The 24,396-nt window shown below is 43.0% G+C and overlaps 1 protein-coding gene across 1 annotated transcript; it reads left to right on the top strand.

Annotated features, from left to right (window-relative positions):
- Positions 1 to 354: 354 nt before the first annotated feature.
- MFRP (membrane frizzled-related protein) lies at positions 355 to 23,944 on the top strand. Its single transcript, XM_069946671.1, has 11 exons — positions 355 to 504; positions 7,801 to 7,909; positions 9,574 to 9,681; positions 10,699 to 10,906; positions 10,989 to 11,119; positions 11,511 to 11,636; positions 13,312 to 13,537; positions 15,031 to 15,161; positions 17,225 to 17,359; positions 18,286 to 18,413; positions 23,595 to 23,944. The coding sequence occupies exons 1-11, from the start codon at positions 355 to 357 to the stop codon at positions 23,817 to 23,819; spliced, it is 1,677 nt and encodes a 558-aa protein (XP_069802772.1). The 3' UTR covers positions 23,820 to 23,944.
- Positions 23,945 to 24,396: the final 452 nt, after the last annotated feature.

Raw genomic sequence — 24,396 nt, 5'->3', positions numbered from 1 at the left:
TTGTGTTTTCAGCAGAAAGCAGCAGCTGAGAACTGGAGGAAGACCGAATATATAATAACAAGTATGGATTGAGTTGTTAGTCTCATCATGGGCAGCAACATATCAAAAGTTATGTTTGAGTGGAATATTGCATTATGCCACCTGCATCATATAAAAAGTTCTTTTGCTCTTTTGTCATTTTAAGAAATGCCATTTTATTTTTGAGATCTTTCGGATAACAGATGACACTTATTACTGTGTTATATATCTCCATGGATACAGTTAGTACAAACACCTTACACCAAATAAAGAGCCATAATAAATGCAGTGTAACAATTATATCCATTGTTTTAACAGAATCATTTAAATTCATTCATGACCATAACAAAGCACATCCAGAGCTGGGTAACTTTGTATCCATCAAACCCAGAACCAGGAGGATCCGGAGACGCAGAACTTATACATCAGGAGCAGACAATGAGTGAAACCAGCTGTATCTCAATCTATGGGATGTCGGATGATGAGGTGAAATATCTTGTTTGTTTAGCTCTCCAAATAGTTTTGAGTCTACTTCTGGTTTTGGTTGAAAAATACTGAGCAAAATACTGTGTGAACCTAGTCTAATACTATATATAAAGTGAGCGGTGACTGCTATCCAGGGCCGGCCTTTGGGGTGTGCGACCTGTGCACTTGCACAGGGCGCCTCACTCCCGGCCAGCTAGGGGGCGCTCTGGCAGACAGAGAGCTGCACTGCACATCTATGGACGTTAGATGTGCTGCCTGTCTGCTGGAGCGCCCTTCCAGCTGGCCGCCTGCCCTCTTTCATGCCTGGTGGGCTTGCTGAGGGCCCCTGCTGGATTGAGGAGGCTCCAGCAGCTGCCAGACATAGGGCTCCATCCCCCCTCCCCCTCCTGCACTCTCCGTGGATGCCCCCCCTCCCTCTCAGCAGCTCCCAGGCTGGACATACCACAGAAGATACAGTGAAGAGCTGTGGCCCCCTCTTCTCTGTCCTGGTCCCCCTCCCCCTGCAGTGATGTCTGCCCCCTCCTTTATACAGCTCTGCAGTCGGTGCAGAAGGTAAGGGGGGAGGCCTGCAGGCTGCAAAGTCATGAGGAGAGGAAGATGGAGATAAGTGCAGGCCTGGAGCCGAGGCCAGCATGAAAAGTAAGTGTCTGTGAATGTCTGTGTGATGGGCCTGTCTGTGTGTGTACATAGCGCTGTGTGTGTGTGTGTGTGTGTACATAGCTATGTCATGTGTGTGTGTACATAGCTATGTCATGTGTCTGTGTGTGTACATAGCTATGTCATGTGTGTGTGTACATAGCGCTGTGTGTGTGTGTGTGTGTGTACATAGCTATGTCATGTGTGTGTGTGTACATAGCTCTGTCATGTGTCTGTGTGTGTGTGTACATAGCTATGTCATGTGTGTGTGTGTACATAGCTCTGGCGTGTGTGTGTGTGTACATAGCTCTGGCGTGTGTGTGTGTGTACATAGCTCTGGCGTGTGTGTGTGTGTGTACATAGCTCTGGCGTGTGTGTGTGTGTACATAGCTCTGGCGTGTGTGTGTGTGTACATAGCTCTGGCGTGTGTGTGTGTGTGTACATAGCTCTGGCGTGTGTGTGTGTGTACATAGCTCTGGCGTGTGTGTGTGTGTACATAGCTCTGGCGTGTGTGTGTGTGTGTACATAGCTCTGTCATGTGTCTGTGTGTGTGTACATAGCTCTGTCATGTGTCTGTGTGTGTGTGTACATAGCTCTGGCGTGTGTGTGTGTGTGTACATAGCTCTGTCATGTGTCTGTGTGTGTGTGTACATAGCTCTGGCGTGTGTGTGTGTACATAGTTCTGTCATGTGTCTGTGTGTGTGTGTACATAGCTCTGTCATGTGTCTGTGTGTGTGTGTACATAGCTCTGGCGTGTGTGTGTGTGTGTACATAGCTATGTCATGTGTCTGTGTGTGTGTGTACATAGCTCTGTCGTGTGTGTCTCTGTGTGTACATAGCTCTGTCATGTGTGTGTGTACATAGCTCTGTCATGTGTCTGTGTGTGTGTGTACATAGCTCCGGCGTGTCTGTGTGTGTATACATAGCTCTGTCGTGTGTGTCTCTGTGTGTATACATAGCTCTGTCGTGTGTGTCTCTGTGTGTATACATAGCTCTGTCGTGTGTGTCTCTGTGTGTATATAGCTCTGTCATGTGTGTGTGTGTGTATACATAGCTCTGTCGTGTGTGTCTCTGTGTGTATATAGCTCTGTCATGTGTGTGTGTGTGTGTATACATAGCTCTGTCGTGTCTGTGTGTGTGTACATAGCTCCGGCGTGTCTGTGTGTGTGTGTACATAGCTCTGTCATGTGTCTGTGTGTGTGTGTGTACATAGCTCTGTCGTGTGTGTCTCTGTGTGTACATAGCTCTGTCATGTGTGTGTGTAAATAGCTCTGTCATGTGTCTGTGTGTACATAGATCTGTCGTGTCTGTGTGTGTGTGTACATAGCTCCGGCGTGTCTGTGTGTGTGTACATAGCTCCGGCGTGTCTGTGTGTGTGTATACATAGCTCTGTCATGTGTGTGTGTACATAGCTCTGTCATGTGTGTGTGTGTGTGTGTGTATACATAGCTCTGTCGTGTCTGTGTGTGTGTACATAGCTCCGGCGTGTCTGTGTGTGTGTACATAGCTCTGTCATGTGTGTGTGTACATAGCTCTGTCATGTCTGTGTGTGTGTACATAGCTCTGTCATGTGTGTGTGTGTGTACATAGCTCTGTCATGTGTGTGTGTGTGTACATAGCTCTGTTATGTGTGTATGTGTACATAGCTCTGGCGTGTGTGTGTGTGTGTGTGTGTGTGTGTGTACATAGCTCTGGCGTGTGTGTGTGTATACATAGCTCTGTCATGTGTGTGTGTGTGTACATAGCTCTGGCGTGTATGTGTGTGTGTATACATAGCTCTGTCGTGTGTGTGTACATAGCTCTGGCGTGTGTGTGTGTATACATAGCTCTGTCATGTGTGTGTGTGTGTACATAGCTCTGGCGTGTATGTGTGTGTGTATACATAGCTCTGTCGTGTGTGTGTACATAGCTCTGGCGTGTGTGTGTGTATACATAGCTCTGTCGTGTGTGTGTGTGTGTACATAGCTCTGGCGTGTATGTGTGTGTGTACATAGCTCTGTCATGTGTGTGTGTGTGTGTGTGTACATAGCTCTGGCGTGTGTGTGTGTGTGTGTGTATACATAGCTCTGTCGTGTGTGTGTGTGTACATAGCTCTGGCGAGTATGTGTGTGTGTACATAGCTCTGTCATATGTGTGTGTGTGTGTGTACATAGCTCTGGCGTGTGTGTGTGTGTGTGTGTACATTTCTCTGTCATGTGTCTGTGTGTGTACATAGCTCTGGCGTGTGTGTGTGTGTATACATAGCTCTGTCGTGTGTGTGTGTGTGTACATAGCTCTGGCGTGTATGTGTGTGTGTACATAGCTCTGTCGTGTGTGTGTGTGTGTGTGTACATAGCTCTGGCGTGTGTGTGTGTGTGTGTATACATAGCTCTGTCGTGTGTGTGTGTGTGTACATTTCTCTGTCATGTGTGTGTGTGTGTACATAGCTCTGTCTTGTGTGTGTGTGTGTGTGTGTACATAGCTCTGTCATGTGTCTGTGTGTACATAGAAGAAGACATTTAAAGAGAACCAATTAGCCCAATTGGGCTGATATGGTTCCCAGGAGCGCTGTATGAAGCTCCTGCAGCAGCCGCAGGACATACCGGCCGCAGTTGCTGCAGAATATTTATACTGGAGAAAAATGAGTTATATTCCCCAGGCGCACAACAGGCAGAAGCGGGAAGGTAGTCATCTGGGCGGAGGCCGGAGAGGCCAGTAACGTACCTCTCTGCCGGTCAATCATCCCTCCGAGCGTGCTGACAGGCAGAGAGTGGTGACTAGACACAGACGGTGAGCCACCCAGATGACTACCCCCCTGCCTCTGCCTGTCACGCACCAAGAGAATAAAACGTGTTTTTCTCTGGTATAAAGCTTTTGCAGCAGCCGCGGCTGGTACGTGCCGCGGCTGCTGCAGGAGCTTTATACAGCGCTCCTGGGAACCATATCAGCCCGATTGGGCTGATTGTTTCCCTTTAAGTTTCATTTCCACTTTGCTGATAGACTGCAGATTTTCTGCACTCAAACCTGCAGAAAATCCTTAGTGTGCCTGCCCTTGTATGAATAGACCCTTGGCGTGGAGGCTTATGTGTGTGTCTGCATGTACTGTGTGTGTGTCTGTGTGTATTTGTGGGTAGCTGTGTGGGGGGCTGGGGTGGTAGTTTGGGGAGCTGAGGGTGGTAGTTGTTTGGGGGCTGGAGGTGGTGATTGTGTGTATGGCTGGAGGGGTTGGTTGTTGTGTATATGGCTGGAGGGGGTAGATGTGTGAATGGCGGAGGGGTAGTTGCATTTATGGCTGGGGGGCAGAGTAGTTGTGTGTATGGCTGAGGGGTAAGGTAGTTGTGTGTTTGGCGTGGGTAGTTGTGTGCATGGCAGGGGGGTCGGGTGATGGGTGTTGCCTGGGGGGCAGGAAGCTTTATGTGTCTGTCGTGTCTGTGTGTGTGTGTACATAGCTCCGGCGTGTCTGTGTGTGTGTACATAGCTCCGGCGTGTCTGTGTGTGTGTATACATAGCTCTGTCATGTGTGTGTGTACATAGCTCTGTCATGTGTGTGTGTGTGTGTGTGTATACATAGCTCTGTCGTGTCTGTGTGTGTGTACATAGCTCCGGCGTGTCTGTGTGTGTGTACATAGCTCTGTCATGTGTGTGTGTACATAGCTCTGTCATGTCTGTGTGTGTGTACATAGCTCTGTCATGTGTGTGTGTGTGTACATAGCTCTGTCATGTGTGTGTGTGTGTACATAGCTCTGTTATGTGTGTATGTGTACATAGCTCTGGCGTGTGTGTGTGTGTGTGTGTGTGTGTGTGTACATAGCTCTGGCGTGTGTGTGTGTATACATAGCTCTGTCATGTGTGTGTGTGTGTACATAGCTCTGGCGTGTATGTGTGTGTGTATACATAGCTCTGTCGTGTGTGTGTACATAGCTCTGGCGTGTGTGTGTGTATACATAGCTCTGTCATGTGTGTGTGTGTGTACATAGCTCTGGCGTGTATGTGTGTGTGTATACATAGCTCTGTCGTGTGTGTGTACATAGCTCTGGCGTGTGTGTGTGTATACATAGCTCTGTCGTGTGTGTGTGTGTGTACATAGCTCTGGCGTGTATGTGTGTGTGTACATAGCTCTGTCATGTGTGTGTGTGTGTGTGTGTACATAGCTCTGGCGTGTGTGTGTGTGTGTGTGTATACATAGCTCTGTCGTGTGTGTGTGTGTACATAGCTCTGGCGAGTATGTGTGTGTGTACATAGCTCTGTCATATGTGTGTGTGTGTGTGTACATAGCTCTGGCGTGTGTGTGTGTGTGTGTGTACATTTCTCTGTCATGTGTCTGTGTGTGTACATAGCTCTGGCGTGTGTGTGTGTGTATACATAGCTCTGTCGTGTGTGTGTGTGTGTACATAGCTCTGGCGTGTATGTGTGTGTGTACATAGCTCTGTCGTGTGTGTGTGTGTGTGTGTACATAGCTCTGGCGTGTGTGTGTGTGTGTGTATACATAGCTCTGTCGTGTGTGTGTGTGTGTACATTTCTCTGTCATGTGTGTGTGTGTGTACATAGCTCTGTCATGTGTGTGTGTGTGTGTGTGTACATAGCTCTGTCATGTGTCTGTGTGTACATAGAAGAAGACATTTAAAGAGAACCAATTAGCCCAATTGGGCTGATATGGTTCCCAGGAGCGCTGTATGAAGCTCCTGCAGCAGCCGCAGGACATACCGGCCGCAGTTGCTGCAGAATATTTATACTGGAGAAAAATGAGTTATATTCCCCAGGCGCACAACAGGCAGAAGCGGGAAGGTAGTCATCTGGGCGGAGGCCGGAGAGGCCAGTAACGTACCTCTCTGCCGGTCAATCATCCCTCCGAGCGTGCTGACAGGCAGAGAGTGGTGACTAGACACAGACGGTGAGCCACCCAGATGACTACCCCCCTGCCTCTGCCTGTCACGCACCAAGAGAATAAAACGTGTTTTTCTCTGGTATAAAGCTTTTGCAGCAGCCGCGGCTGGTACGTGCCGCGGCTGCTGCAGGAGCTTTATACAGCGCTCCTGGGAACCATATCAGCCCGATTGGGCTGATTGTTTCCCTTTAAGTTTCATTTCCACTTTGCTGATAGACTGCAGATTTTCTGCACTCAAACCTGCAGAAAATCCTTAGTGTGCCTGCCCTTGTATGAATAGACCCTTGGCGTGGAGGCTTATGTGTGTGTCTGCATGTACTGTGTGTGTGTCTGTGTGTATTTGTGGGTAGCTGTGTGGGGGGCTGGGGTGGTAGTTTGGGGAGCTGAGGGTGGTAGTTGTTTGGGGGCTGGAGGTGGTGATTGTGTGTATGGCTGGAGGGGTTGGTTGTTGTGTATATGGCTGGAGGGGGTAGATGTGTGAATGGCGGAGGGGTAGTTGCATTTATGGCTGGGGGGCAGAGTAGTTGTGTGTATGGCTGAGGGGTAAGGTAGTTGTGTGTTTGGCGTGGGTAGTTGTGTGCATGGCAGGGGGGTCGGGTGATGGGTGTTGCCTGGGGGGCAGGAAGCTTTATGTTACTTTAAAGGTGTCGGGGGGGGGGGGGGGGGCGCCGAAAGAAAGGTTTCGCACAGGGCGCCATTTACCCTAAGGCCGGCCCTGCTGCTATCACTGCTCACTGTGCTACAGGTAGAGCACCAATCATCACCCCCTCTGCAGAGCCTGCTGGAGCAGGGGACTAAATGGTTGGTGCCAGCCGAGGGGTCGTGTTTGATCAGTCTCCAGAGTACCCTTTAAATTTTCAGTTTTTGTTTCTTATATACTGACTAGGTGGACAGATATAGACTTCTATTACAAATGCCATTCATTTGTCATAATCTTCACAGTTGGTTTCCACCTAATATGATACACAACATGTTTGATGCAAATACTTTATCTAGCATTTGCTGTATTTGGGTATGTTCCCACTATGGAATACACGCGGAGGCTCATAGACTCCCCTGCGAATTCTGCCGTCCACCCAAAGAGTTGACATGTCCCTGACCGGATGAAGCACAAAACATTTGCTGTCAGTCAGTGAGAACATGTCTGCTTCACACTCCCCCCTCCCTGCACATATGATGTCTGTTTGAAATAAACCGTAACTGTGCGCATTAGACTGGTGAATGCCTACTACTTTCTTCCTTATATTGCTACTTTGTTTGCTTGTTGGTGATTTTATGCTACTTTCGATAAACTGCATACAACTTTGAGCACCTAGGATGTCTCTTTCTTTGTGCTTTGTGACTGCAACAAGCCCTCAATGGGCACCAGGGTCCTGGTGTGCAAAACTTATTTTACATTGACAATGAGGAAAAAAAAAAATTAATTCTAAAACAAACACAAATCAAATCAACTCTAAATCCCACATACACAAGACCCCATTGTTCATAGACTTATTTTATGAATAAGATATTTTATAGATTTTATTTTGTAGAATTTATTTGGATTATTTCTTCATCCTAATCTGCTTGTTATGAAGAATTCAATATCTGACAACATTTCCTCACTGTAATTCAAGAGAATGTCAACCTAACTGCAATTCCACAGCTGACTGCCGTGCTCCAGCTGCTTTAATTCTCTTAGGGCCAGTTCACAAGGAGTAAAACTGGCGGAATTCCGCGTCATGCAATTTATATATAAATAATGCATGGGTTCAGTTTTGATTACTGAAACAAACACATTTTTCCTTCTGTGACAGGTGAAGTACTGTAACCTAGTCTTTGATCCTGTATCAGAGCTGTTAACATCAACTTCGGGATCATCTCCAAATCGAGAATTTGTTCAACATTCCTCTCAGGTCAGCACTGGTAAGAAAAAAAAAAAGTAGAATTTAACTGGTTTGTGATTAAAACACTACTGAGTATGAAGATTTCTAATGATTTATTTTTTTATACCTAACTATAGATTCCTTAAACTTTTTGGGTAATGTTTTTTGTCTCTTTAGTTTCTCTGCAGAGCAGAAGCCTTCAGACAAGTCGTCTGCCCATCCTTATTATTGCCGCCATTATTCTGGTCATCGTGTTGATTTTTAGCCTGACAATGGGAATTCTGCTGAACAGTGAGTTATGAACAGCAATTTGATTTTCATGTTGTAACGTGAGGAAGAAACAGAGACCCCTATTTTTCAATGACAACTTCTCTGGGATCGGAGACACCCAGGGTGTGCAGAGGCCTTGGACACTACTATGTCTCAGGGCCTGTGAATGATGTGTTACCATTTCTACGTTAGAAGAAAGGGTTCTGAGGGATTTCATTGTAAACTAAAAATTCAATAATCCCTGAATGTTCATACAATGGCTCCGAAAAGAACATCAAATCTGTTTTTTGGAACCGAAATCAAAAGCATTTTTCTGTTAGTAAACAATCAGAAAATCCAGATGGAAATATCATCTTCCCAAGCAAAACGATTGTGTGGGAGCATGAATGAACTCATCTGTCTATTTTTCCAATATGTACAAGTGCTAAGTATAATGAGTTTTCATATTCTCCGTATAATTATCTCATGGGCTGTACGGCTCTAAAATGACAATGCAATTGATTTTTGAACCATTTGTTGAAAGGCCACATTCACACGGCCATTACCATACAATAATAATACACGTGTTTTGTCATGGTTTTCCAGAAATAGCAATTCTGGGATTGAATTCTTGAAATAACATTTCCTTAAATTGTCATCTACTCCTCCTCCCCCCTACTAAAGTCATCCTTCATTCTGAAAGAACGCTAAACATCCACCTCACGAGAGGAGATAGTCAGACTATCAGCTTATAAGGGTAGTGGTTGAGGAGAGTGGCAGAGAGAGACAATATCTCACAATATTATATCTCACCATAGCACCTGATCACAGCTTACACTGCTCAATACTGCCACTGTCCTCCATATTACTTCTGAGGGTGTTCTATAGAGATTTAGGAGAACAGAATCTCCTCTTCTCTGTGTGTATACATTGTATTGGAGACATCATAGCAAATGGTCTTCCCCCACTAGCTTAGAGACAACTGAATATTAGAAGTTGAGCCTGAAGGGGAAAACTGGTGAACAATAATATCTATACATACTGATATTCCTTGTGTACACACTGCAACGTATTGTAAAACATAGATTACATTATAGCAATTTCTTCCTCTATATATGTGGAAATACTAAATTTGTTGGGAGTCAATATGGCAGCAGAGGGTATTAGTGAGCCTATCCATAGATTATCTCCAAATGAAAGTGTCAGACTAAAGAAAGAGTTGAGATTTCTGCATTGTAGAAAGTTCAACAAATGAATAAAAAAGAGGTTAATAGAGCGAGAAAAAAGTTAAGGATTACTGTAATAATGAACAGATTCCACCTCTCACTTTTTTAGCTCCTTTATATAAAAACAGTAGGATCTACATGATTTATTTTTATAGGTGAAATGCTTTACTTTACCATATTATCACCAATATTTTTTTTTGTAAAATCCACTGTTTTCTCTTAAACACAGGATATAAAGTTAATGATATGAAAGCAGGTGTTGTTTTATTGTCCAATCAGAGTGTAGCTACAGGCCCAGAAACCAATGTGATCAGGGAATCTACAGAAACACCTTCTGGTAAGTCATTGATGTAAGAATTGATATTATAACTCACTTCTAAGGATACGTGCACACAGAACAAAAGTGTTCATTCTTCAGCGCGGAGACAGGAGAAGCGCGAGCCTTCCATAGACTGTCATTATGACATGGAGGCTGTTACTATGACAGGGAGGCTGGCGGTATCTGCCGTGGAATTCCGCCACTTTTGCTCCATGTGCACGTAGCCTAATGCTGAATATGTTTTTAGTATATTCTTAGTGTTTCCTTATTTCATACTGTAAATTTCCAAAAAAAAGACTACGTGACGTCATAAACTGTTGAAATGCCCTAGAGACAAGTCAAAGGTTTTGCTCTGACAAGGTCTGAGTGTTCAGGCCCTGACTGATCACAATAAAGAGCGGGGACAGAAGTGCACAGATGAGCACTTCTCTCTCTACTCTCCGTCTATAGGACTAAGGGTCTTATTACATAGTTACATAGTTAATATTAGACACAGTGATTTTTTGTTTTCACCGATGAACGATTGCAAACTAGCGTTTTTAGGAATGACCTAAAAACGTTCACCATAACACACAGAACGATGCTTGTTAGTTAAAATCGCTACTAAGATTGTTTACTCCTGATTCCAGCAAAAGAAGGAACGATGTGTACATACATGGAAGATTAGTGAACATTTAGCGATTAGCGATGATTTTATGGTCAGCTTAAAAGTTGCGTTTAGTGACACATGAATGATTTTTAAAATGATTTGCCTGCATACACATGGAAAGATTATTGCTTAAAATTGAACAATATAACAAATTTTCACAAGATAATAGTCCCGTGTAATAGAAGGTCCCATAGATTTGAATAATGAGCAATCGCTACATACCCATCTATCAGTAAAGGGAGCCATAAGTAGCACCTAAGTAGCACCACTCATCCATGTATAATTCCCAGGTTGTTACATAATATTGCAATGTTTACACAGATGTTAATCACGGACACTTAGTGGGTAAAAGTATCAATTTTGTTTTTCCCTTATATCCTCCCTAGTGTGCGGTGGATTGCTCAGGGACTCTGGGGGATCACTAAGTTCTCCAAATTACCCCTTCCACTACCCCCCAAACTGTCACTGTTCTTGGATGCTAGAAGCAGGCGAGGGGCGTCTTGTCCAGCTGAAGGTCATGGCATTAGACGTTGGACATCATGGGTTTTGCTTCTTTGATTGGTTGGAGCTAAAAGATGACAATTCATCACGCAGGTAGAGTCTCCAGTATAAAACTTAGCAGCAGATAATAGTCTATGTGTAATGTTACCTGTGATGCCTTCTGTGATTGTTGCAGATTCTGCGGCTCTGAAGCTCCCACCACTTACATTTCCAGCTCCAGCTGGTTACAGGTTCAGTTTGTGTCTAAGGATCACACTGGTGGTACAGGCTTCCTTGCTACATATCAGATGATTGAAGTGACTCAGGGTAGGTAAGACAATGTAATATTTGTAAAAATTTAAAGGGGTACTCTAGAGAAAAAAATATATTTTTTTTTAATCAACAGGTGTCAGAAAGTTATACAGATCTTTAAATTACTTCTGTTTAAATATCAAGTCTTCCTGTACTTATCAGCTGTTGTATGCCCTGTAGGAAGTGGTGTAATTGTTCCACTCTGATATGGTGCTCCTGTCCTTGACAGGAACTGATCAAAGTAGTAGCAAATCCTCATAGAAAACCTTTCCTGCCCAGGACAGTTCCTGACACAGACATTTAATAGAAGTGATTTACAAATCTGTGTAACTTTCTGACACCAGTTGATTTGAAAAAAACAAACAAAAAAAAACAAAGTATCTTTTTAATATTTGTTCTTTGGCAGGAGGCTGTTCCTGGGATGAATTTTTATGTGATGGAAGGCGTTGTCTCTTGCTTCCTTCCCTGTGTGATGGAGTTCCAGATTGTGATGACCATAAAGATGAGGAGAACTGCAGCCAGAGGCACTGGGGTATGTCTGCACATTACAATGCTATAGAGAAACTAAATGTCAGTATATAAATGTACACTGTATCTGAGGTAGCTAAAGAAAATAGAGTGTTTCATAGGATAGTACGGTATGCCAAGAAATTGTATATTCTTTGGGGTTAGGGGGTATAATATACCTGTAGGTAGTGTTCTTACCGTTGTATAAAAGATTAGACAGCTTATAGGGCCTGTAGGTTAGACTGTGGAAGGATGCTGCTTTTTCAAGGAGGTGAGAATGCTATCTATCTATATGTATCTAGTGCTGCCAGAAGAGGTTTCCGAGAAAAACCCTGGGATGTCGGTGCAAACTTTAATGGGATGGAAAAAGAACCTGGTTACAGTCAAATCCAATGTATATTAAATGTCAGCATAAACATAGTTCTGATGTCTCTCCAGCAGATATACAGTATGAGATGACCATATACATGAAGCAATATTTAAATTGTCATAACATTTTAGCTTTTTACAAGATGACAGGGTCATGTCGAAAATTTTGATCGGCCAGGGTCTGAGACCCTCACTGATTGTTAGTATAAGCCAGAGAGGTGCACTGTAGTACATTCGCTCCCCGCCTTTATTCATGTGGCTCGAGTCTATGGGGCTGTCTGGACGGTGATTATTGACAGCTGGGAGGTGCTGCCGGATGCTGCTCCCCTGCTTGTTCTCCTGATCGGTGGGGTCCCTGCTGAGACTGATCATAACTTTTGACATGTCCCAGTTTTTCTTAATATTGGCTTTAACAACAGGTTTCAGAACAGGGGGAGGAGCAGCCGTCAAAGTATGAGATAAAGAATAGTAAAGAGAAATTAAAAGAAAGATTACAATGATATGTATAAGCTTATTAACTTTATTAAATGTAGACTTTCTGGGAGAATAGAAAAAATACAGGTATTGTAGTTGTGGTTATAATTTAGAGGATACAAGGTGGGGGTGGGGGCGGTGTATCTGACAGGAGGCAGGCCAGAGATCATGTTTCCCCTTTACCATTCTTCATCTCATACGGTAGTTTGACAGCTGTTCCTCCCCCTTCTTCTCTGGACCTGTTCTTGGCACTCTTCCAAGGTTTTTCTCTGAAATCACATATTTATGAACAAGAATTTTGTATGTCAAATGACTTAGAAATCTTAGATATTGCAGACTTTATGGGGAAATTCAGTTAGACTGATCTTTTTCGATATACAGGTATCACTTGATAATCCCTCATTGGTATTTCCCACCACAATGGATTTCCAAATTAAGAGGCTCTGGAGCTCTGGAAATCTCGCACAACATGCTAAGCACACAGGGGGGATTTATCTATAGTATATGCATGCCGGTTTTAAAGGGGTTATATAGCGCTACAAAAACATGGCCACTTTCTTCCAGAGTTTTGCTGCTCAGTTCCATTGAAGTGAATTGAGCTTAATTGCAAACTGCACCTGAAGTGGAGACAAGATTGGAGGCGTGTTGTCTCTGAAAGAAAGCGGCCATGTTTTTGTAGCACTGGATAACCCCTTTAACTAAATCAATGCATCTGTGCCCTGCACTAGATTTATTAAGAGGTGAGCACGGCAGCCTCGGAAATCTACACTTGCTCGCAGCCGGCTATGATTTATGCCATAGTAAATAAGGTGTAAAAAAGGGGCTACATTCACCCACCTTTGTGCTTATGTCTTTAGATTGTGGGGGTTCGCTCAGCAGTCTGCAGGGATCCATTTTCTCCCCCAATCATCCAGATCTGTATCCTGGGAAAACAGTATGTAGATGGGTTATCTCTGTCAATGATGGACTGATCATTCAGATTCAGTTCCACAATTTCAGCCTAGAATCAGAAAAGGGCTGTACATTTGACTATGTGGAGGTCCATGACAGCGCTGGATTGGGAATTGCCAGTTCAATGGGAAGGTAAGTCCAAAAATGCACAGGAAAGAACCTTCTAATACCTGATAAGATTATAATTCTCAAACCTGGAGAAAAGACCCTATTACACGATGCAATAACCTGTCCCATCAGGCCGATTCATCAGAAATGTGTGATCAATGATCAGGCCAACGACTGAGGAATATGTGTAAAAAAAAAAACAAAAAAAAAACTTTATACATACCTCTCCATGCTCCCTCTCGTTGTTCTTCTAGCATCTGCCCACAGCCGCCACCGAAACTTTAGAAGCGGTCTAAGTGACAGGTCACTCGGCCAATCAGTGCGTGTGACGCTGTCCTGTCTTGGCCAGTGATTGGCTGAGCAGCCTGTCACTGCACAGATGAGTGTAGAAGCTTCTGTGGTGGCTCCTGACAGTGGGGAAATGCTAGAAGGTCACCAGGGAGAGTGAAGAGGTAAGTAAAAAAAAACTTTATTTTCTATATAAAGCAAGGACTACAGGGACATTGCTAATAATGTCCGTGCAGCCCTTACTGCACTATAGTCGAGCTGTGTAATAGGCTCCATAAGTAAGCGCCAATCGAGAAGAATATTGTGTTGTGTAATGGTGCGCATACACTGGCAGATTTTGGAAGCCAAAGCCAGGAATGCATTTGAAAAGAGGAAAAATCTCAGCCTTTCCTTTATGACCTGTTCCCTGTTTATAGTCTGTTCCCGGCTTTGGCTTATAAAATCTGTCAGATAAATCTGTCTGTGTAAACACACCATAATACGGCCCTAAGAATGATGTCTTTCCCATTGCACTGGATGAATAAGGAATTTTAGTCCCCGACTTTCTTTATTAGGAAAGTTGTTTTGTGAATAGTCGTTTTTATTTGGAAAACCAATATTCAAATCATTCAGATCATATCTGCTATATAAGGTATTAGCCAGAGTGACCAGCAGCCACAAAAATTGGCTCTCACATTGGACCTGGCTTGCATATAAGAAAAGCTTGCTGATATTAATGGAAACTCTGTAACGCTTCATTTCTCTTGTGGTGGACCTACAGGGAAATTGGACGCCTGTCTGCAGTTCCCTGGGTGATCTCTGTAATCTGCCAAAGTGTAACCGTAAACTGTCCAAAGTGTAAGGGTTGCAAATTTATAAAAAAAAAAAAAACGCATCAAAACGCATCTGTTTTTTTAACGCACACAAAAACCTAGTTGACCTTACTTTTGTGTACGTTTAAAAAACGGATGCCTTTTGATCTGTTTCTTTTATAATGGAAATCAATGGAAAAACGGATCAAAACAGATGCACACAAATGCATCTGTTTTTTCCATCCCTTTTTGGCAAAAACGGATGAAAAAATGTATTGCAAAAACGTGTGGACCCAGCCTATCTGTTTATTTCTAAAAGATTAGGATGTGACTCATTCTTGTTTTCTTATATAATATAACCTCATTTAGTTGAAATTTTGCTGAACATGAAAAAAAAAGGAACTGTAGACTTTTTAATCTACCTTCTAATGTTTTTAGGTTCTGTGGGTCTGAGATGCCACCCGCCCTCACGTCTTCTGGGGCACAGATGACCATTTTGTTTGTAGCAGATGAAGAAATATCAGATATTGGATTCTATGCTACATATAAGGCGTTCAATGCTACAGAAAGTAAGTGAACTAAACAATAAACCAGGTATCTAGGCTGTCTTTAGATTACAGTGTACCTAAAACAAGCTTCTACCATGCCATAGGGTTTGGATAGGGGGGAGGGGGGGGGGGGTGCTAGAAATTTGTGGGGGTCTCTGCACCCAGACCTCCACTGATCAGAGCTTCCGACATGTCTCTATAAGTTTGTTAAAACTTTAGACACACTTTAAGGCTACGTTCACACTACGTATATTTCAGTCAGTATTGTGGTCCTCATATTGCAACCAAAACCAGGAGTGGATTGAAAACACAGAAAGGCTCTGCTCACACAATGTTGAAATTGAGTGGATGGCCGCCATTTAATGGCAAATATTTGCTGTTATTTTAAAGGCTGTTATATTGAAATAATGGCCGTTATTTACTGTTATATGACGGCCATCCACTCAATTTCAACATTGTGTGAGCAGAGCCTTTCTGTGTTTTCAATCCATGCCTGGTTTTGGTTGCAATATGAGGACCACAATACTGACTGAAATATACGTAGTGTGAACCCAGCCTAAAGGAGTTTTCCAGCAAAAATCTTTTCTTTCAATTTGTAATTTACTTCTATGAAAAAAATCTCGTCTTCCCAAATTTATTAGCTGCTGTATGTCCTGCAGGAAATGTTGTTTCATTTTCAGTCTGACACAGTGCTCTTTGCTGCCATCTCTGGCCGAAAGAAGAACTGTCCAGAGAAGGAGAGGCTTTTTATTGTGTAGCAATGGTGCCATACAGCTGATCAGTAGGGTAGGGGTGCTGGGTGTTGGCACCCCAACGATCGGTGACTGATGGCGTATCCTTTGAATAGCTAATCAGTCTGTTTTACCCGGAAAACTACTTTAACGTCTAACCATATGATAGAAAAAAAAGGGAAACTTTGGCAGCATATCTATGACTCTGTTCACACTGCAGGTTGCACGCTGCTTGTGGCTTAAGTACAGACAAAAAACAAAAGGTGCAACAGCAACCCACAGGTGAAAGGGCCTACCGTTTATACTCCTCCCAGCGTACACACGATAAACACCTGCTCTGTAGATATTAAAAATTATAAAAATTTTTTAGTGAGGATCTTAGCAAACTATTTGATCAAACAGAGTGTACCATGTCGCCACGTTAAGGCGTCCTCAGAGACACGGTCCCTACTCTAGCATTTTCACACTAACAATGGCCTCTCCTGGGCTTTAATAAGCCTACAACTAGGCAGATAGGAGCCAAATTATCTCTTTTATAGCGGTCTTGGGACATGGGTGGAGTGCAGGCCAACAGGAGGTAGCCACCCCACCCCCCCCACATTCAACAGAAAAAAAGGGAAGTGAAAAGAGATCATTTGGCTCCTATCTGCCAGTTGTATACTTATTCAGCCCAGGAGAGGCCATTGCTAGAGTGAAAATGCTAGAGTAGGGACCTTGTCTCTGGGGACGCCTTAATGTGGTAACATGGTACACTCTGATCAAATAGTTTGCTAAGATCCTCACTTTTCTAAAGAAAAAAATATATATATTAATTTTTAATATCTACAGAGCAGGTGTTTACTGTGTGTACACTGGGAGGAGTATATACGGTAGGCCCTTGCACCTGTGGGTTGCTGTTGCACCTTTTGTTTTTTGTTTATCCATATGATAGCATAATAAGCTTATCGCTGGAGTCTTACCGCTAGGAACCTTTCTGATCCTGAGAATAGAGATGCAATTGTTCCTGCGATGGATAGCTGATTGTGTCTGCACACCCAACATGGCTGGCACACCGTTCATCCTCTATGGGGCTGTCGAACATTTCTCAGTGCTCACAAATGTGGTCGGGCAGATGAGATGAGTGCTCCATTTATTGTGGGGACAACTGTATCTCCATTCTCAGGATAAGCGGCGGTTCCCAGCAGTCTGACCTGCTGCGATCAGCTTGTTATCCTCTGTACTATGGCTAGGGGATGACAAGCTGAGATGGGAATACTCCTTTAATCCGTGGCATCTTGTATGGCATGTGTGTTTTTTTCTAAAATATAATTATTCCTGATGCAATACTGAGTGCTCTGAATATTCCTCAAACAGATGAATGTGGTTCCATGGAGATAAGGTGTGATGATGGAAAGTGTCTACCATTGCAGTGGGCCTGTGATGGATGGCGGGACTGTCCTGATGGCAGAGATGAACAGGGCTGTCTGGTGGTAACAGAACCTGAACCAGGTAATAATACAGCAATATTAACAATGTTAGTTCATTCTAAAAACTTGGTTACATCCGAGGATACACACACTATTGTATGTAATCTCTTTGTTCTCACCTGTTTTCAATACAATGGCATGGATCATTTTAGAGAAAGGGTGGGGTTAAATATGGAATCAAATATATAATATGCAGAAAAAATAAATAAATAAACCTTCCAAATGGTAATAATCCTACCATGGTTACAGACCACCAACAAACTCTTCATGACTATAGGTTAGCAAGGAAACAAATGGATGTGAGAGGAGAAGCACCTGACTACAAACACTGTACATTGTCTGCAGCCATAGATACACAAACATCAGCAAAGAAGAACACATTAAAAGGGATGATTCCATATATATTTTAACAAATAATATTTAAGTATTCAACTAACAAGAAGCTGTCCCACAAACAGTGCACACTTCAGCATACAGCCACACGTGCCAGGTAACTGCAAGTAGGACCTGCTAGTCCTCCGTGGCTCAGCTCACATACACCTTTGGGTTTTGCGCAGCATTTAACGGTTCATCACATCAGCAGATAGGAAGATGCGGCACTCGCCACTTGGTTAAAAGAGACCTTTATTCCATACTAGGGTCGAGGAGTGGAGGTTCGTGGACGGGCGACGGCCGACGGCCCGCTTCACGCACCAAACACTGTGCACATAAAGGGTTTATCCAAAATTAGAAAAACATGGCCACCTTCTTCCAGAAACTGCATCACCTGAGGGCAGATGTGGCGCTGTTTTTGGAAGAACTTTGGTTTTCTAATTCTGGATTTTATACATTTTAATTTAGAGCTATATTTAGGTCTGATAGAAATGTCCCTTCAATAGAGAATATTATGGCATTATATGTGTCATATACAACTGTTCATATAAACACTTGTTTCCTCTTTTTCTGTAGAAAACCCATGCCAGCCACTTAAAGTTCCTCTGTGCCAGGGCCTGTCTTATTCTCTCACTGTGTTTCCGAATCTCTGGGTATCTCTTCTAGAGCAGCCAGCGGTCAGTGAGCACATGAAAGGATATCAGGTACAGTGGTTCTATAGATTTCTGGATTATGCGCTCTAGAACAGAGTTTTGCCAACCACAAATATTGTGTGATAATTTCTATTTAATGTTTTCAGCTATAACATAGAAATAATCCAATTGTTAATTGTAGAAATAAAATGTTGAAATATTGAATTTTAAGGAAATCTATTACTAGGTTTATGATGCTTTAAATGAGGGCAACATAAACTGGTGACAGAAATGCTGAGCAGATCGGTGTATTACTTACATCTTACTGTTCAGCCGTTCCTCTAATATGCAGGAGAATTGTTGACTGCCTATACACAGCACTGATAGATAACTGCCAATCAGCAGCTGGTAGGTGGAGTTTTCTGCTTCTCATGAACATCCAGGACTTCTGGACTCATGCACATAATGGAGAGGACTACTTATTGACTATAGAACAATGTAAGTGATACATCATTCTGTTCAGCTTCTCCGTCACTATTTTATACTACTCTTAGATAGGACAGCATAAACCTTCAGACAGAGGCAGAATACAGCAGAGACACTTTCTGAGCTGTCTACAGTAGTGTCTCAGTTCATTTATTTCGGCCCTCTATATTTGTACAAAATGATTTCTTTCTAGAGAGGATGAAATTGACAAAAAGAGTTGCTGGAAGTGCGGTGGACAGACAGGTCACCATTAGAGGACTGGACCATTGATCTCATTCTGCAGACATTTTACACTCTATGTGTAATTTGTAAAAATGATCAATTTATGAAACCATTAATGTCCTCTTGGAAACATGATGCCTTTAAAGTCTGTGTCATATTGCTTATCCATTCTGCAGCTTTAGAAGCCTCTTCAATAGGAGATGAAGTACAATCTTGAGTTGCAAGGAGCACTCTTAAAACTTTCATGATATGGCAGAAGAAAGGTGACGTTAGTGCAGTGAATAATGTGTTGACTATAATCTGTGAGTTCTGCTATCAGCATTAAAGCATACCAGGCCGGTGCTCAGGAATAGACCAGCACCATGTGTGGGAAGTGGTCGGCGGTTCAAAAAAGGACCGCGCCACCAGCATCCCCATGCCAAAGCCGATCCATTCATGTAAAAAACCCAAAGCGATGTACTTAGTAGTACATTTCCTTTAAATAGGATAACTGCATCAGCTCAAACTTTCAGTATCGGTAACTACTACTACTACCATATGAAGGGGAGAAGGCCTGAAATAAGATCTAGTGTTTTCTAGACACACAAAAATCTCAGAAGCATATAATACCTTCAGATATTCTGGATTCTGTGAAATCCAAAAATCCTCAAAGCTGTGGTATATACTTTTCAGTTTGGCGCAGTGCTCCCTGCTGCCACCTCTGTCAGCAGGAGCAAATCCTCATAGCAAACCTCTTCCGAACAGTTCCTAACATAGACAGAGGTGGCAGCAGAGAGCACTGTATCAGACTGGAGTAATACACCATTTCCTGTGTGACATACAGAAGTTGATAAGTACTTAAAGGAGAAGTCCGGTGAAAATTTTAATTTAAGTATTGTATTGCCCCCCCCCCCCCCCCAAAAAAAAAAAGTTATACAAATCACCAATATACACTTATTACGTGAAATGCAAAGTGCTTTTTTCCCTGCACTTACTACTGCACCAAGGCTTCACTTCCGGGATAACATAGTGATGTCACTTCCTGGATAAAATGGTGATGTCACGACCCGACTCCCAGACCTGTGTGGCTGTGGCTGCTGGAGAGGATGATGGCAGAGGGATGCTCAGTGCCCCTCCAGTGTCCTGTGTCCCTCAGTGTCCCCCTGCCATCATCCTCCTTAGCAGCCACAGCCAGCACATCTCTGGGAGTCGGGTCGTGACATCACCATGTTATCCAGGAAGTGAAGCCTTGATGCAGTAGTAAGTGCAAGGAAAATAGCACTTTATGTGCATTCCCATAATAATTGTAGAGTAGTGATTTGTATAACTTTTGGGGAATAATACAATAATTTAATAAAAATTTTTACCGGACTTTGTTTTTTTTTATTAGAAGGCATTTGCAAATCTTTAAAGTGACACTGTCACCCCCTTTTTGCATCATCACTTCTCTACACAGGTGTAAAGGGTAAATTTATCAGTTTTCATACCTTATTTTATATCATACCTCATGGTGCTTGTTCCTGTACAAAGTGATCTTTTATCATCTGTGGATTGTGCAATCTGGGCGGGGCTTCACGGCCTAAGCGCCACTTAGCCACACCCACAAGGTCACAGTTGGCCATGCCCCTGTGACGTCCTCGACGCATAGGCACCACCCCTCGGCTGCCATTGGAATAAGCCAGCCTAAAGGTCTAGACCCCACACCCCCTCTAGGTCGGCCCATACCAATGGCCGCTGAGGGGGCGGGGCCTATGTGGCAATGCTGTCACGAGGGCGGAGTTAACTGTGGTATTGTAGGCGGGGCTAAGTGGCACTTCACGCGCAAACCTTGCCCAGATCCGCAGATGATAAAAGATCACTTTTTCCTGGAACAAGCACCATGAAGTATGATATAAAATATGGTAGGAAAACTGCAAAATTTACTCTTTACCCCTGTGTAGAGAAGTCAGAATGCAAAAAGGGGGTGACAGTTTCACTTTAAGATTACTGACCCAAATTTTGCCCTGGAATAATCCTTGAATTTCTCATATCCCAAAAATTTTAAAAGTGCCTCTGTAAGCCCTCATGTTAAGTTTACTTTAATAAAGAAAGTTTCTGCATTGGAATATTCTTCATGACTGCTGTGATGACTTAGCATGGGGACACTGAGGTGGTGCCTGGGGAATTGTCTATTTTGGTCCAGTTTATTTAGGATAATAGGATCATAATTCACTTAATTTTATATAAGGAAAAGTATTCATATTTATAAATAATCCTTAAATGACTAGAAGCCTGTTTACTTTGTAACTTCTGCTTCCTGACATCATAAGTGAGGAAACATCTGCTGATAAGGCAATTCATGTCACAGGAGTGTTTTTCCAAACTGTGAGAGTTGACTTGCTGGTGATGTGCCCCAGAGTACTTGATGTGGCCTGGCGTGCCTCCTAAATGACTGTAATACAGTAGGTGGGGCTAATTCACAGAGTGTAATAAAGCAAGTGAGTTAGATTTGATTGACAGCTGTGGAGAGAGACATGTGGCTGTGCACTCCCTCTGGCTGTATCTTGGAAGTCTCAGGAGTCAGACCCGGAGAGATCAGTAACTTTTCTGTCTGATGACATACACTATCATAGATACATAGGAGATTGTCAGCACTTGCTCCATCTAGTCTGCCCTTTTAGTGTTTCCCTTCTTATTATCTTAGGATAGATATATGTTTCTCCCAGGCAGGTTTATATTCTGTTATTGTAGATTTACCAACCACATCTGCTGGAAGTTTGTTCCAAGCCTCTACTACTCTTTCCGTAAAGTAATATTTTCTCATATTATTTTTATAGATAAAAAACACTTTCCTCCTGAATCTTATTTAGTCCTTTAACATACTTAAAGGTTTCAATCACGTCCTCCTCTTTCCTTCAGACTATACAAATTCAAATCCTTGAGTCTTTCCCGAAAGATTTTAAGAAAGCACTACATCTAAATGATTCACTTCTAGAGTATTTTCCAACACAGTACTGCCGATATGATACTTAGACAGAGGATTCCTCCTCCCCAAGTGCATTATTTTACATTTGGAAACATTGAACTGCAGTTAGCCAAATCATTTTCCATATTACTGACACCTCCAGGAATATCAACCCTATTGCACACTTTTGTATCATCAGCAAACAGACAAGCCTTACCCACTAAACCTTTTCCTATGTCACTTACATACATATTAAAAAGAATAGGACCCAGAACAGACCCAGGCACACCACTTGTAACCAGTCTCTGCTCGGAATATACACCATTAACAACAACCCTCTGATATCTATTCCTCAGCCAACCACAAATCCACTGAACTTTCCAGGGAGGAAGTCAATTTTTTACTAACTTCTCGATCAGCTCTTTATGGGGAACTGTATCAAAGGCTTTGCTGAAGTCCAGATAGACGATATCCATAGTATCCATATGACATAGTATCAAGGAAGTCCAGCAACATCCAAAGAAGTAAAAAAATAACCTTTTAGGCTGTGTTCACACGTACCAGATCCGCAGCGGATTTCGCTGCTAACTCGCTGCTAACTCCACTAGTGTGAAGGTGAATGGGTCCCATACAAGGAGCGGATCCGCTGCGTGTATGGGACCCGGCCCCTTTAACCCCTTGGAGCCTGAATCAAGCCGCGGCACCGAGCAGTTTATGTATGCTCGGGGCTGGGGCTGGGGCTGGGGCTGCGGGCGGGCGGGCGGCCGGCCAGGGGATTAAAGGGGCTGCAGGCTGAGGACGGGAGTTAAAGGGGCTGGGTCCCATACACACAGCGGATCCGCTCCGTGTATGGGACCCATTCACCTTCACACTACTGGATCCAGCGGATTTCGCTGCTAACTCGTAGCGTGAAATCTGCTGCGGATCGGTACGCGTGAACACAGCCTTAAGGGGAAACTGACATCTGGAAAAGATATTCTAAAGTGCCTACATGTTTAAATAACTATGTAAGCAGTGAGGCTATCTATTGTCGAAAATATTGCATTGCCCACCAATATATGATTAATGTGGTTGTCTTCTTTAGGCTATGTTTACACAACGTCAAAAACAGAGAAAAGGCAGACGATTTTGCTATTTAAAATAATGTCCGTTTTTGCCGCAATTTAGCTTACTGCAATGTAATGCATTGCTGTCAATGGGAAAAACGGACGTCCAATGTGCACAGCTTATTGAATAACAGACGTTATTGCAGCGGATGTCAAAATAATGGTTATTTTCATTATTTTCAGAGGTCTTTTGCAAACAGCAGACATTTTTTATTAATTGTTTACACACAGTTTTTCTTTTGTCACTATCAACGTTTTTACTATTAAAGTCAATGGACTTTTCAATTAAGCCACACCCAAAGGGTAATTAGTAGCCCCAAACTAGAATAATGCACATCAGTGCACTAAGGGGGGCCAGACAGTTAAGTGACGTCCGTTATTTTAGACTCAAAATGACGGACGTAATTTTAAAGCTGAAAAAACGTTGTGTGAACATAGCCTTAGTTTTTTTTTTGTTTTTTTTTATTAGTTAATTTTTTTGCCATTGTCTAACACAGTGCTGTTTTTCCCTAACAGATACTTCAAGAATTACCATGTTTCCCAGCCTTGCGTCCATTACTGTGTGCCTTGCTGCTTCCCAGCTGTTCACCTGATGGTGGGGCCTTGCAGCCATGTCGCTCAGTCTGCCTAAATGCTATGAGTCTATGCCTGACACAGTTAGAGCAACTTGGTCTATCATGGCCATTTAACTGTGACCACTTACCAATACAGGGTCAGCAGTCAGACTGTGTGATTCCCTAAAATCCTCCTATGTATTCAGCTCAGTAAAATCTGTCTCCAGGAATATCTATTAATTACAATAAATCTGTACGAGATCTGCGGATAACTAATCAGCTCTTTCTCAGATGTTTTGTATTTTTGGGCATGATGGTCGATAGAATTCTATACCGGTGAACTTGGTTTTACTCATAATGTAAATTTTACATTTCAAATCTACCTTAATAAATTAGTAATTTTGCAAACAATTTGCTTTGCCTAACTAGATGCTGTTATTCTTAATGTGATATTGTCACCCCTTTCCATATAGGGAGTCCTCAGAACTTAAGCTTATATTCTGGACATTTCATATTTACTGTATAAAGGAGTTCTTGGTGGTCTCTTCGCTCAAAAATGCATGTTATTGTTGGTTGACAGTGCCATCTGGGCGGGGCTTCACTGCCATTGTGCCCCATATCCCCGCCTACATCAGCACAGTAGGCCCCACCCCCTCTGTCATGTCTTCCCAATTGGCCAACCTGGAGGCCTAGGCCCCGCCTGCTCTATGATGTCATCAGAACTGGCGGATCAGAAGGAGCTTGACGTAGGATTTAAGTAAGTT

This window comes from Dendropsophus ebraccatus, chromosome 12 (assembly GCF_027789765.1).
Source record: "Dendropsophus ebraccatus isolate aDenEbr1 chromosome 12, aDenEbr1.pat, whole genome shotgun sequence".
NCBI lineage: Eukaryota > Metazoa > Chordata > Amphibia > Anura > Hylidae > Dendropsophus > Dendropsophus ebraccatus.
This window is presented reverse-complemented; position numbering and strand designations above follow the sequence as displayed.